This window comes from Nanorana parkeri, unplaced genomic scaffold (assembly GCF_000935625.1).
Source record: "Nanorana parkeri isolate BGI_ZX_2015 unplaced genomic scaffold, ASM93562v1 scaffold376, whole genome shotgun sequence".
Taxonomy (NCBI): Eukaryota; Metazoa; Chordata; class Amphibia; order Anura; family Dicroglossidae; genus Nanorana; species Nanorana parkeri.
Genome location: NW_017306644.1, coordinates 66,933 through 81,139, shown reverse-complemented (window position 1 = coordinate 81,139; position 14,207 = coordinate 66,933). Strand labels below are relative to the sequence as shown.

The window sequence follows — 14,207 nt, the reverse complement described above, 5'->3', positions numbered from 1 at the left end:
CTTTAAAGGGAGCTTAGGGTGACGGGAGGGTTTCTGTAAGTGGAAGTTCATTGTGTCACAGGGGATCAGAGGGAGCTCGGTACACGATCCCCCTCCGCTATCAGAATGCGGAAGTGATGTATAATACATCACTTCCGCATTCTTGTGTCACTCTCCAGCTTCAGAAGCTGATGGAGCAGATTTGTGCTTCATCAGCTTCTTTGGAGGTCCGTAGGTGATATGGTTTATAATTAAACATGGCTTCCCATTTCCTTGTAGTGTGTGGATTTATTTATATCAAAGCTGGATTGTTGGTAATGCATGCATATGATACATGTATCTCTGTATTGTCAGACACTAGGACTTTATTGTGAAAATTCTATGCCTGCCTCCTGCAGCCCTGGTATGTGCACCTTCACTTAGAATAAACGTATACAAATGAAATAGCTGGACTTTCAGCACAGCATTTCTACGGAGGTCCTAAAACATAACCTGTGCTTCTGGACCCAATATCCCCTTCTTAAAAGGAGAACTGAGGTGAGTGCTTTTCACTCCCCTCATAGTTCTAGCCGACATGTGACAATGAGACTGTCACAGGTCGGCTCAGTAGATCGGGAGGTGAGCGAACACATACCGGCATTCGCTCACCTCTCGATCCCGTCACGGCTCTCTGCCGTGACAGGGGAGGGGCTGGATTTCCCCCGCCAGCGCTGACTGGTGGATCAGATGGGGGCGGGTACAGCTGGCTCTGCCTCTACATAGGCGGATCCAGACATAATTGTCGGGATCCGCTTTAGCTGCGGCGTCTCAGTATACCGCGAGCAGTAGCTGAGCCTAGGGTGACAGGAGGACGCTGGTTTGTGTCCTCCCGTTACCCTAAGGAGAACTATGTGGAAAAGCCCTAACCCCATAGTTCTCCTTTTTTAACCACCCAAATAACTCCTCCTCATGAAATGTTTCCATGTACAGACTTGCTGTTTAAAATCTGCTCACCCCATGGGCTGGCATCCTGATCTGCCTTATTTTATGAGCGAAGGTCTACTTTAATGGTCTAAAACAGGTAATTCCTCATCTGCTCTCCACCATCTCCTTAAATAACCGTTTTTAAAAAGGAGAACTATGTGGTCAGTGTTTTTCCCCATAGTTCTCCTTAGGGTAACGGGAGGTCACAAACTAGCGTCCTCCCGTCACCCTAGGCTCAGTATACCGCGAGCTATAGATCGCGGTATACTGAGACGCCGGAGCAGATCCCGACGTAGCTGACGGGATCTGCCCAGCTGCGTGAGTGACAGCTGGCTCTGCCTATCTAGAGGCAGAGCCAGCTGTACCCTCCCCATTCCTCCAGTCAGCGCTAGTAGATCGGAGCAGGGGGAATCCAGCCCCTCCCCTGTCACAGCAGAGAGCAGTGACAGGATCGAGAGGTGAGTGAACCCGGTATGTTTTCGCTCACCTCCCGATCTACTGAGCTGACCTGTGACAGTCTCATTGTCACAGGTCGGTTATAACTATGAGAGGAGTGAAAAGCACTCCCCTCATAGTTCTCCTTTTAATGCTCAGCAGCATAAATAACTTTAGTCCCCTTTCAGGTGGGAAGTCCAATTAGGTCCACCTGTCAGTATTTTTTCAGGTGGAGCCAATCAGATGCCCAATGCAAATCTAGGGGCAGCTGGATACAAATGGATGGGTGTCTGTTTACATCTGGTTGCCCCTGACTCCGGCATGTAGACACATGTCTTTCTGCATCCTACTCCCTATAAACCAATTTAATGTCCAGTCATTTCAGTTTTTCCTCCATCGTAAGAGGAAAAACTGCATGGACACAGATCACCTCCTGGATACTATGAAAAAGGGGCCTACTTTTTCTATACTTCCTACATCTAAGGTTTTCTGGAAACATTGTTGCTACCCTTGGATTTATATTATAAAAAATAAATAGTTGATTGTGCACACACTGCCCGTTCTGCATTGCCGTCATCGAAAGCCCACCCCTCAGCGGGGCAGGCTTTCAAGAAGCATACGACCATCGCAAGACAAAAGTCTTGCGATGGTCGTAAGGTGTATGGGCACCTTAAGTCCAGCAGAACTTCCCCAACCCCCCTACCTAATTCTGGACTGTCCTTTATCATAATTGATACCAGCAATGTGTAAAAAAAATCCTTTAAAAGCTACCATGCATTGATTTCTAAGCACAGGCCTCGGTATTTCACAACTGGAGCCAAATAGAAAGCGTACATGCTGAAAACAGTTACCCTGTTAGACGAGACTAACACTGCCAGCCATTTGGAGGAAAGCATCCATTACTTAGAGAACTATGGGGTTAGGGCTTTCCCCATAGTACTCCTTAGGGCAGTGGTTCTCAGCCTTTCTAGGGCCGGGACCCCTTGGTAACATTTGCCAAGTTGTGGTTCATAACCGGTCAATGACACAGACAGTACATAGACAAATTTGGTGTTTTTACTATGCCTCACAGGCTGAAAACAGAAGAATGTGGGCAAACATGTATATAAAAAGGCAGGTTGGCAGACAGAGAAGGCTTATACTGAAGTGCAACAAAAATAAAATTGTACAAAAATTGAGCAGCATTATATACACACACAGAGGAACAGTGCTTGGAATACAGGTCTGAGAATATCAAGGCTTAATAATAATACATCTCAAACCATATACATTATCTCTTCTATGATCGAAGCGAGTCTCAGCCTGAAGGACTATGATTTCGATTTTCGTTGTACTGGAGACTCTATGTTCCACTGTCTGGGTCGTGGTGCCCTGAAAAAAGTTTAGAGTTATTAAATGTGTTCTGTAACATTAATGGTTGTGTATCCAGACCTGGTATTACTTTATCCCCTCCCCCAAGACATACCTCAATAGTGGAGAGAAGGGAAAGGGAGCTGAATACTCAACACTGAAGTAAAAAGAAACCATTGACTGCTGTTTAGTGTTTGATAGATACCCAAAGCATGGACAAACTTGTTGGTACCGTTCCACAATTTTCTCATTCATTGTAATGGACAAGAGGTAGTCTCATCCATAGTTTTAAAAAATGCTTTTAAACAAGGAGTCTGTCCCAGCACCGATTTCCAAGGTTCCAGCCAAAACACTGCAAAATCTGCAGGTCACAAAAATATGTGTGACAAATGTTCCCTCGGCAGGTGTTCTAGAATGGGGGATATCCTGGGAACACCGTAAGGCTAGCACAGCACCAACACTGTGGGGAGTACCCAAAATGTTTGTAGCCCTGAATGTCAGGGCTACAAACAGGAAGTGCAGGAGACCCAAAGCAATCACTGACCTGCTGAAAAATGGAGAATGCAGGTACATATCCATGATATCCACAGAGGCCAGAAGACTCCCTGCTGGGTTTCATACTACATTCCCAAGTCTGAATTAAGACATTTTAGGGACCTGGGATTTGAGATGGGCAGGCTGGAACGGAATCCTGGGAATCATTTGGCCACAGGGACCAAGGCAATGACATCCAGAAGACGTTAGGATTGCATAGAGATCTGGATAAGCTGTGCAGTGACAGGTAAAGTGGAAGTAATACACCGAGGAGGGGTCTGGGAGTGAAATCCAATCTTATAGCCCCTGAAAACCACCTCCCACACCCAAGCATCATAGATTCAGGTTGCCCAAGTGTTTACAAAGCTAACAGATGTCTCCCCCACTTTTGTAAGCGGGCGCGCCCTCTCACGCTGAACATTGCAGTCAAGTGTCTGCAACAGTCTGACGAACACTGAACTGGCCCTTTAACCCCACCCCACTGTTCTAGCATTTGTAGTTGTCACACATTTAATTGGAATCATGTTAAGGGGGGTGGGGGGGGGGGTTTACACACACACACACACACACACCTTCCCGAGATTTAACTGGAAAGGGAAACAACCAATCTGTTTGTAGTAAAGCAACCAAAATAAAGATTGAGAGTTCTATCTCCCACCAAAGTGAAATAGTAAATGAGTGAGCTCCATAACACGGAATTCTGCATTGCACCCTACTGGGGAAATAAGATCACTTACGGTTTGTCTGGTGACATCATACACAGGATGTCTCTCTCTTGCTCACGGAAAGCATTCATGGAGTTGTTGGAGGACAAGCTTTGGTTCGCACTGATATAACTGACACCAGCTCCAAATGTGACATTATGAATAGTTCCTGGAAAGAAAAAATAGATTTTATGGAATGTACAAAAAAAACCAAACAAACCCTTTTTCCACCCCATCTTCATAGACAACATCTCCATGTACTTAAATGGGGAGAATGCAAAGGCACCCTAAGCGTAGAGCATACAATGGTAACAAGATAAATCATTCCCTATGTATGATCAGAGAGATCTGGAAACCTCAAGTATGATTGTAACCCAGTATAGCTGAATGGGGCTGTAATGGGTGGTCAGTGCCCGTACTCCAAAAGTTGTATAGACATAAAATTTTTCACACTACATTCTGATAAGAAATATATTTAAAAAAAACACATGTTAAATGCCATATAAACCCCCCAATGTATCTAGATTATCAAGGAATAAACATTGCATGGTCTCTAAAATATTAGGATTAGATTTCACCGAGATTAAAGTGATATTAAAGCATTTTTAAAAAAAAAAAAAATATTTCCTTCAAGGAGACCCACCTTTGCTGGAGGCTGTTGTTTTTCTTTAAAAGTTTTTAATCCCTCGTCCCCCCACCCCGTGTACGGGTGCCACCATCGTTCTAATGGAGGCACCTGTGCCCGTAGTGGCTGTGTGTGCGTACACACACCCCGCCCTGTGGTAGGCCACACCCCTTCTCTTTGATGTCAGAAGAAGCTTATGGCTTCTCTGACATCAGTATCCTACCCCAAGCAACCCTGCACCTGCTAGCTAAATCTTGATCCACATTAAGTACTTACTGTCAGGCGTACTGATTGCTCTTCCCTCCAGGATCCCACTGGATTGCTGGTCTGAACTACGGAAAGAAACTGTAAAAAGGAAAAAGTATTTTTTTTAAAAAGGACAAGACAAAAAAGCAGAAAAAAATAAAATAATAGAAGTGCAATGGGAGGCTGACCACAGCATTAGGAGCCAGTGATTAGTGAAGTCACCCAATCACAGGAAGCCAGCAGAAACTGGCAGGACCAACAAATATTTGGGTCACCTTTACTAACCATGATTAAAAATAAAAAATAAATAAACCTGGACTAGGTAAAAAAAATGGAGATATATTTCTACAACTTGACTATTTAGTATTACACACTATGATCAGTTACATACCCAGCTTGCTGTTTGCACTGCTGAAGGCAGGTGAAGAAGCACGCGCTCCAATACTCTTGCTCCTTGGCCTTCCATAGTCTTCTGCCAGTTTTTTGGCAGAGTTGAGGATCGCCTGAGTGCTCAGAGACATCTGCCTGTAGGACAACAAACATTTCAGCACGGACGAACCTCGATTTGACACGACTAAACGCAGAGGATCGGTTAACGTTTTTACCTGGGACGGGCCACTTGTCCAGCCAGAATGGCGATTCGGGGTGTTCCTATAGGCGTATTGGGTGAACCTGCGGCCTCCTGTATGGTGGAGAGAGGAGACCGGCGAACATTTGGGGTTCTGGGAGATCCAGCAGGAGCAGAGACCTAAAAACAAAGCCACAAAAAAGGAGATTTCAAGCATTAAAGCTGAATAAGAGCACATAGAGGTTAGGGTAAGGTCACAGAGGTTTTTTTTTTAGGGTAAGGTCACAGAGGTTTTTTTTTTAGGGTAAGGTCACAGAGGTTTTTTTTTTAGGGTAAGGTCACAGAGGTTTTTTTTTTAGCTTTATGTCAAACAGCTTATATAATTCAAACAATTCATCCCCACACAGCTACGTCCTCATGAATCACCTCCCCCTCCTCTTTTAGATTGAAGGCCCTCAGGGGCAGGACCCTCCTTACCATCTTGTCTTGTATTGTAATGTCTTCCTTATATTGTAAAGCGCTGTGCAAACTGTTGGCGCTATATACATCCTGTATAATAATAATCTAATAATGGAAACCTACAGATTCAACAAGTTTCTTCACCGTAACAGGGCCTGGACTGTTGTCACTTTACACAATGTGTCTGGTTAGCTCAAGAGAACCTGTACTGCTGCTTGCAGTGTATTATAAAATAGGGGAAAGCAAAACATTCATGCAAACAAGCACAAAGTATATCCAAGTGAATTACATCTCTCATTGTGCAACATCAATACTTGTTTTACACTGTTAAAGCGTATGCCCTTTTTGCCCCATGAGGTGGAGCTGGGTGGCCCCAAGGTAAACTTGTTCCAATTTTAAGGTTCTATATCCCACCAATAGGGTGGTCACGGATTTCTGTAAAAATACACATCAACAGGGTTGCCTTGACTCTGCATGCAGCTTTCACACATCAACAATTGCACAATTCTATGTAAATCCGGGATGATCAAGTTTACGTTTTTCAAAACACCATCCACACGCTCGCACCATCCACACGCTCACCTTTGGGCTGCCAATGACTGCACCATTCGCCATAGAATTGGACAGCTCGTGCTCAACCTTCTCCCAGTCCAACCGATTCTCGTACCTCTTCATATCATATTCAAGCTCTGCAGCCAGTTGTTTGTCAGCGGCAAAGAAATCCTTAATCTCGTCCCGGTAGTCTTGCATCATTTCCTGTACAGGGGACACAACACATGGCCATAAATGCTACTGCACCTCTACACAAACTTTGCCTGCCAGTCTTCTGCACAGCCGCTTACCCGCAAGCAGTTCATCAGGTCCCTCACGGCTGGAATGCGCTCCTGCTCCAGAAGCCCCTTCAGAGAAGAGATGATGGGAATGATGTTCTCTATGAAGTTCTTCTTCTGAACCTACGAGAGGCCAAAATTGCAAGATACGATCATATCAGTGATCCTCCAAAGCCACATATGGAATATTGGATCAAGCCTAGCAGGCATGTTAAGAGTAAAATAGAAAGTGGCAATTTTTCAAGTTCACATCATTCATAAAAAAACAAATAACAATTATATTATAAATATAGAATATATATCTGTAGTTTCCAAAATCTGTATGTGTATCCATGATGAACACTGCCAAACAACCACTACTACCAGCATGCCCCAGTTATGTAGCAAGCAATACTGAGAGCATGATCATAAACAGAGGGCTGGGAGACGTGTCCCTTAATGGACATTAAACCCTCAGATTTTTTAACATAAAACAATAGTGTAATGTGCGCCTTACTGTAATCCATGGTTGTTTCCCTTCTCTTTGCTGCTCTTCCTTTTAAATCTGTATCTGTTCTCATGCTCTGCAGAACTTCTGTTTTGCAGCAGACTGCCTTGTCTCTGGAATGGATGCATGGTGTCTGTGTGTAATCCATCCATAGTAATGAATGTCTGTACACAGCTTTATGCTGCAACGTGGCGCAAAACCTGCATATGCGTACAATCCTGGATGCATACAGTCTGTGTGCAGGGGCTTCTGGCTTTAAATTCATACACAGCCATTCATTACTATAGGAGGCTGCACACGGCAGCCGGGTATCCTGGGCATGCGAATACGCTCACAGTTTCTGCTATGTGGCCTCTTGTGCCCATGTGCACGATACTTAAAGTGACATTAAACCCTCAGATTTTTTAACAAACAATACTGTAATGTGCGCCTTACTGTAATCCATGGTAGTTTCACTTCTCTTTGCCGCTCTTCCTTTTAAATCTGTATCTCTTCTCATGCTGGGCAGAACTTCTGTTTTGCAGCAGACTGCCTTGTCTCTGGAATGGATACATGGTGTCTGTGTGTAGGTTCACAACCTGAGCCAGCACTACAGGAAGAGGCACTCAGCTGCAAAAGGGAAGTTCTCCCCAAGCATGAGAAGACATGAGGATTTAAAAAGGAAGAGCAGCAAAGAGAAGGGAAACTACCATGGATTACAGTAAGGCGCACATTACAGTATTGTTTTATGTTAAAAAAATCTGAGGGTTCAATGTCACTTTAAGTACAAAAATCCACTCTCATCCATTGTGGAAAGGGGTGTCTTGAGCTTCAGGACGTCCAAAACCATTCCAACTGGAAGATGGGCAACACAGTAAAGAATTTCTAACATGCCCAATGAAAAAAACTGGGGACTGTCCGCAGCTCAAAGAGCCACCTGAAGGATCTTGAGTGCAACAGGAAAAAGGTGGAACCAGATAAATGAGACCACAAGTTTGGACGATTGCCCACCTAAGCCACCTAGAGATGGTTGAACGAGAAGTCAATGCATCCTTTTGGGGTCCATCCAGGATCTGAACCTGAGATCGACCCGAACCACATCCAAACAATGGAAGAAAATGTCCTTTTGGTGAACTGAACCTGGAGAGAGGGGCGAAAGAACAATGTGCTGGTTGAGGTGAAAGGCAGAAACTACCCAAGAAAGGCGAGAAGTGAAGCCCTGGACATGATCTTTTGGCTTATTGCAGAAAATGGCAGCCAGTTCAGTAACTTGCCACAGAGGCGATGGCAGCAAGAAATGCCACCTTGTGAAAGAGGAATATCTCTGAAGGGTTCAAACAATGGTTTCTGAAGAAGTGCAGAGTGAATCAGATGAAGATCCAAAACACAGGAGAGTAGACGGGGTAGCTGCATTGGAGACACCCTGTACAAAAGGTCCCATTAAAAAGATAGAGAGGTCAACATTTTCTGGAAAAGCATAGAAAAGGGGTAGAAAAACGTTGCCCTTTACAGTGTTGACAGCCAAATGCTGGTTCCTGGTAAATACCAAACTGCAGCCCTATGGAGACACTCCTGGGTTGGAAGTCCTGACACTTACAAGAGGGGACGCACACCTTCCATGTCCGATGATATACCATGGGAAGTAGACTTTTTTTTTTAGCATTGTAGGCATCACAAGACTCAAATGCCCGACCTTCAGAACCTGAGCCTCCCCAGCCATGCCATTAAAGCCAGGTACCATGAAGTAGGATAGCAGAAAGGGCAGAAGAATCCTGATCATATGGGACGACTGCCCGAATGCTGCAACTGAAGAGACCATGCTCTAGCAGTGACGTAGAGTCTTGCTGAATGATGAAATATATTAAGGGGGGAAAAAAAAAAAAGGGTAGAACGCCCTCATGTACTATTTGTATCAGCTACGTATTATTCCTTTTATTCACGCATATATATTTTTTTTTTTTAACCACTAAACCTGCTTACCTGCGAGATTAGCTTTTTCTGTGCGACCTGCATCACAGCATTCGCCATGGCCATCTCGTCGTCATCTCCTCCAACATCTTCTCCAGGTTTGGACCGCATCGCCGACAACTTTATCTCTTTGCAGCTCATGATCTCAAAGATGTCCGAGAGTAAATCGTTAGCTCCTGTGTCAATCGGTAACATGCCATCCACAAAACAAGCTACAAAAATAAAAATGACATTGACACACCTAGGGCAATAGATGACAAGGTGCAGACAAGCCACTGCTTCCAACACACTGAGAAATAACAAGTAACAAACCCTTCTGGGGGTCCTATTCAGAGCAGAGAGCGGAAGGTCATAACACGGTTTTATTCACGGGTGACTCCTAGAGAGTGCAGGTTGTCCAGTTCTGGGCATAACTCACCTAAAACATTCTGGCTGATCTTTGTGGTCAGATTAAACCTTTGCTCATCAGTAAAGTGCTCAAGCAAAAACTTGTAGATCTTCATTCGTTTCTCTTTGTTCTCATTTCCTTTTAGCGAGAAGAGTTTCTGTTCCCTATGACAACACAACGGGATTTAGAAGAACCAAGAAAGAAAGACGTTTCGGGATGGGGGGTGATGGAGGGACGAGGTTCACTCACCTCTCAGTCTGCGGAAATTTGTTGTACGTCTCATGTTTTCCATAGCAATTAAAATGGAAAATACACTCGATGAAATGCTGCGAGAACATGACAGGGTTTCGTTTCAGGAGAAGATGGACCAGACAGAACTCTCCGAATCTGCAATGATAAGGAGAAGCGGAGTAAGGCTCCATTAAATAAAAACCACATGATCAGTCCTTAAAGTCGTGTGAATACATCCTGCCTACTAGGACACTAAGCTAAAAACAAACTTACCTCTTGCTCATACACAAAGTAGCTTATTGTTCTGTTTTATGTATCCACCAATAGGCAAGGCTAATGCCAGTGGTTTTTGAACATTCAGAGAAAGGTGGACAATGGTTCCCTTAACTTGAACCTAAACCTTAGTGACACCTTGCCAGTTCAGGACAAAGCGACAGGTTTCCTTTTAAAAAAAGGGAAATCTCCACCAATTGATAATCTAATCCCATGCATTCCCCTGCCGCTCTGTCAGACCATTGAACCCGAAGGCTAGGTTAACACCAGATGCAGTGCGTTCCGGCCCGAATGCACTGCATTGCAGCCGGCTCACTTTATGGGGCAGGAGCCCTCAGGCCGCAATGCGATCGGCCGCACGGGATCGCAAGGCACATTGTGCCTGCGGTTCAGGCCGGCACGATCAAAATAGTGCTTGCAGCATTTTTATTTCACCGGACCGCAGGCACAATGTGCCCTGCGAACCTGTGCGGCCGATCACATTGCGGCCTGAGGGCGTGGCTACGGTGCCATTCACTTCAACGGCCCGCCACGCCCCACAAAAAAAGTGAGCCGGTCGCAATGCGAGGCAGTGCGTTCTGGCAAAAATCAGGCCGGAACGCAATGCATCTGGTGTCAACCTAGCTCAAGCCCTGCGTTGAAGTTTCTTTCTTCCTCCTCACATGACAGCGTTCAGGACAGGTGATTGGCCGGAGCTCCAGCTTCATTAAAATAAAAATAAGATCCACTGTTGAGCATCAGCTTACAACCTGTAACGTAGAGAGACTTACTTGGCAATATCTGGGTCCGCATCCACCAAGACGCTGATGAAGCGGAAGAAAAGGGAACCCTTCCACTTTATAAACTCCTCCTGTGGATTGTAAGAGATCGACAGGTTGAGAAAAAAGACAAAAGGGGGAATCATTTAACATTCTAACAGTTATATTTTATTTTACCATCATAATTCTTAAGAGAGTCTACTTAAAGTTTCCACAGATCCATAAAGTTTTGGCTGGAGTTCCATTTTAACCCAAAGGATTATTCACCTGCAGCAGGTTGGTCAGCATGATGAGCGTCTGCTTCCGAATGAATGGCTCTTGGTCTTTGAGACACACGGATACATTTGGGATGTATCTATCCACCATAGTGGTGTATCGGACACACAGGTCACATATAACAATGATGACATTATTGCGGATGGCCATGTCATCGCTGACCTCCAGTTCTCGGGCGAGAGCCGGGACGCATTTCTTAGCCAGGTCCTCGTGTTGGAGACAAAGCTTACCTGGAAGACAAATAATTCTAAAATTTAATACACACAAAAAAGGGATCGAAGCAAGAAATAGCAATATCATTATAAAACAATAGCCCACCAAGACCCAACATCCAGCGGTCTGTAGAAACCATTACAATATGCCACTCGAAAACAAATTCCATGATGCACCAACTAAACTGGCAGGCAAGATGACAATTACAGCAAAGCAGCCATCTGGCGATGTCAGCAAATGCCCATAGAAAGGAGATAATTGCCAATGAGACAGAAAAAAAAAAAACCCAGCTCAAAGTCTTCTATCTATGGGTGACTTAAGGAGAACTATGGGGTCAGGGCTTTTCCACATAGTTCTCCTTAGGGTAACGGGAGGACACAAACCAGCGTCCTCCTGTCACCCTAGGCTCAGCTACTGCTCGCGGTATACTGAGACGCCGCAGCTAAAGCGGATCCCGACAATTATGTCTGGATCCGCCTATGTAGAGGCAGAGCCAGCTGTACCCGCCCCCATCTGATCCACCAGTCAGCGCTGGCGGGGGAAATCCAGCCCCTCCCCTGTCACGGCAGAGAGCCGTGACGGGATCGAGAGGTGAGCGAATGCCGGTATGTGTTCGCTCACCTCCCGATCTACTGAGCCGACCTGTGACAGTCTCATTGTCACATGTCGGCTAGAACTATGAGGGGAGTGAAAAGCACTCACCTCAGTTCTCCTTTTAAGAAGGGGATATTGGGTCCAGAAGCACAGGTTATGTTTTAGGACCTCCGTAGAAATGCTGTGCTGAAAGTCCAGCTATTTACAGCTATTTCATTTGTATACGTTTATTCTAAGTGAAGGTGCACATACCAGGGCTGCAGGAGGCAGGCATAGAATTTTCACAATAAAGTCCTAGTGTCTGACAATACAGAGATACATGTATCATATGCATGCATTACCAACAATCCAGCTTTGATATAAATAAATCCACACACTACAAGGAAATGGGAAGCCATGTTTAATTATAAACCATATCACCTACGGACCTCCAAAGAAGCTGATGAAGCACAAATCTGCTCCATCAGCTTCTGAAGCTGGAGAGTGACACAAGAATGCGGAAGTGATGTATTATACATCACTTCCGCATTCTGATAGCGGAGGGGGATCGTGTACCGAGCTCCCTCTGATCCCCTGTGCCACAACGGGAAGACACAAACTAGCGTCCTCCCGTCACCCTAAGCTCAGCTACAGCTCGCGGTATACTGAGACGCCGCAGCGGATCCCGACATCGATGTCGAGATCCGCCCAGCTGCGTGAGTGACAGCTGGCTCTGCCTATCTAGAGGCAGAGCCAGCTTTACCCGCCTCCTTCCCCGTCCGTTCCGCCAGTCAGCGCACGAGTATCGGAGCGGGGAGGGGGGTATCCAGCCCCGCCCCTGTCACAGCAGAGAGCCATGACAGGATCGAGAGGTGAGCGAACACCGGTATGTGTTCGCTCACCTCCCGATCTACTGAGCCGACCTTTGACAGTCTCATTGTCACAGGTCGGCTAGAACTATGAGGTGAGTGAAAAGCACTCGCCTCATAGTTCTCCTTTAATACTACCTGAAGATAAAAAGTTACTTGGCTACAAAGGCCAGCTTCCTATACAATTGTCAGTCATCTCAGAAAAGGTCTAAAGGTCTTGGCCTACTGTTCCCCAGTAACACATTCTTTAGAAATCCATGGTTTCTTTCTTACCAAGCGTGATAAATGCATGAGCACGGACCACTGATGGCATTCTAGAGCCTCTAAACTGGGAAAGAGGCTGAGAGGACGGCTGGGACTGAGACTGACTCTGCGACTGCGGCACGTCTTCATTCTCCGAGCTTACGGAACCTAGATAAAATGTGAACATGATTTTTGAATGACCGGGCCAAAACCTTTTCTTAGGGCTATATTAAGCATAATGCAAGAAATAATACCCTGTGCCGGCAGAGAGGCCAGTAAGGACTGAACCAGCAGCAAAACCCTTTTCTCCACACGAGCCGGGCACAGCTGGGCAGCATCTCCCAGGGTGAACAGATGTCGGACCTGTGCAGGGAAAGGAAAAGGTTAGGAACCAGACAAAGTATTGGCTACTAATTCACAGAAAACCTGTCTCTAACCCAAACATATCAGCAACCAGAGCTTAGCTTCAGTGAAAACGACATGGAAAAAAAAACAAAAAAGCCAGTGCCTCCAAAGTTAGACAACATTTACAAAGGAGAACTATGAGGCGAGTGATTTTCACTCAGCCTCATAGTTAGAGTCGACGTGTGACAATGAAACTGTCACATGTCGGCTCTATTGATCGGGAAGTGAGCGAACACATACTGTCGCTCGCTTCTCGATCCTGTGTCTGCAGAGAGCGGTGACCGTCACTCACGGCTCCCTGCAGGGATTACCCTCTCCGATCCTCCAGCGCTGAGCGGAGGAACGAACGGGGGAGGGTACAGCTGGCTCTGCCTCTAGACAGGCAGAGCCAGCTGTCAATCACCCAGCTGGGTGGATCTCGACAGTAATGTCGGGATCCGTCCCGGCTGCCTCAGTATACCGCGAGCAATACGGAGCTTTGGGTCACGGGAGGACGCTAGTTTATGTCCTCCCGTGACCCTGAGGAGAACTTTGGCGAAAAACGCTGACCCCCATAGTTCTCCTCTAAAGGGGATGTTTACATGCAATTCCTGTTAAGAGTTGCCAAGCTGATCTCCTCTCGTCTCCTTATTTGTCAATACCATTTATGACAGACATTTTGATTGGCCGACCAGCACATTAAAAGCACCAGTAGTTCCATTTCATACATTAATCCTAATTTGCAGCGGTCCAGAAATCTGGAGCAGGAAAAAAGCATATTTTCTGCCCAGAGTTTAACACTCATTAGCAGTTGGAGATTGAAGCACATTTCCGCTATAAAAGTTGTAATTATGTAAATATATTATATATAT

At 45.5% G+C, this 14,207-nt stretch overlaps 1 protein-coding gene across 1 annotated transcript in view; it reads right to left on the bottom strand.

Moving 5' to 3' along the window:
• Nucleotides 1-2,661: 2,661 nt before the first annotated feature.
• NCAPD3 (non-SMC condensin II complex subunit D3) overlaps nucleotides 2,662-14,207 on the bottom strand; it is a 31,291-nt gene continuing 19,745 nt past the window's right edge. Inside the window, exons 22-35 of the mRNA XM_018559017.1 lie at nucleotides 13,206-13,314; nucleotides 12,982-13,095; nucleotides 11,045-11,283; nucleotides 10,790-10,869; nucleotides 9,765-9,902; nucleotides 9,546-9,679; nucleotides 9,140-9,339; nucleotides 6,706-6,816; nucleotides 6,446-6,619; nucleotides 5,442-5,584; nucleotides 5,228-5,361; nucleotides 4,867-4,935; nucleotides 3,999-4,134; nucleotides 2,662-2,748 (exon numbers count right to left, since the gene is read on the bottom strand). Coding sequence (XP_018414519.1) covers nucleotides 2,688-2,748; nucleotides 3,999-4,134; nucleotides 4,867-4,935; nucleotides 5,228-5,361; nucleotides 5,442-5,584; nucleotides 6,446-6,619; nucleotides 6,706-6,816; nucleotides 9,140-9,339; nucleotides 9,546-9,679; nucleotides 9,765-9,902; nucleotides 10,790-10,869; nucleotides 11,045-11,283; nucleotides 12,982-13,095; nucleotides 13,206-13,314 — 1,842 coding nt within the window. The 3' untranslated portion in view covers nucleotides 2,662-2,687. The remainder of the gene's footprint in view (nucleotides 2,749-3,998; nucleotides 4,135-4,866; nucleotides 4,936-5,227; nucleotides 5,362-5,441; nucleotides 5,585-6,445; nucleotides 6,620-6,705; nucleotides 6,817-9,139; nucleotides 9,340-9,545; nucleotides 9,680-9,764; nucleotides 9,903-10,789; nucleotides 10,870-11,044; nucleotides 11,284-12,981; nucleotides 13,096-13,205; nucleotides 13,315-14,207) is intronic.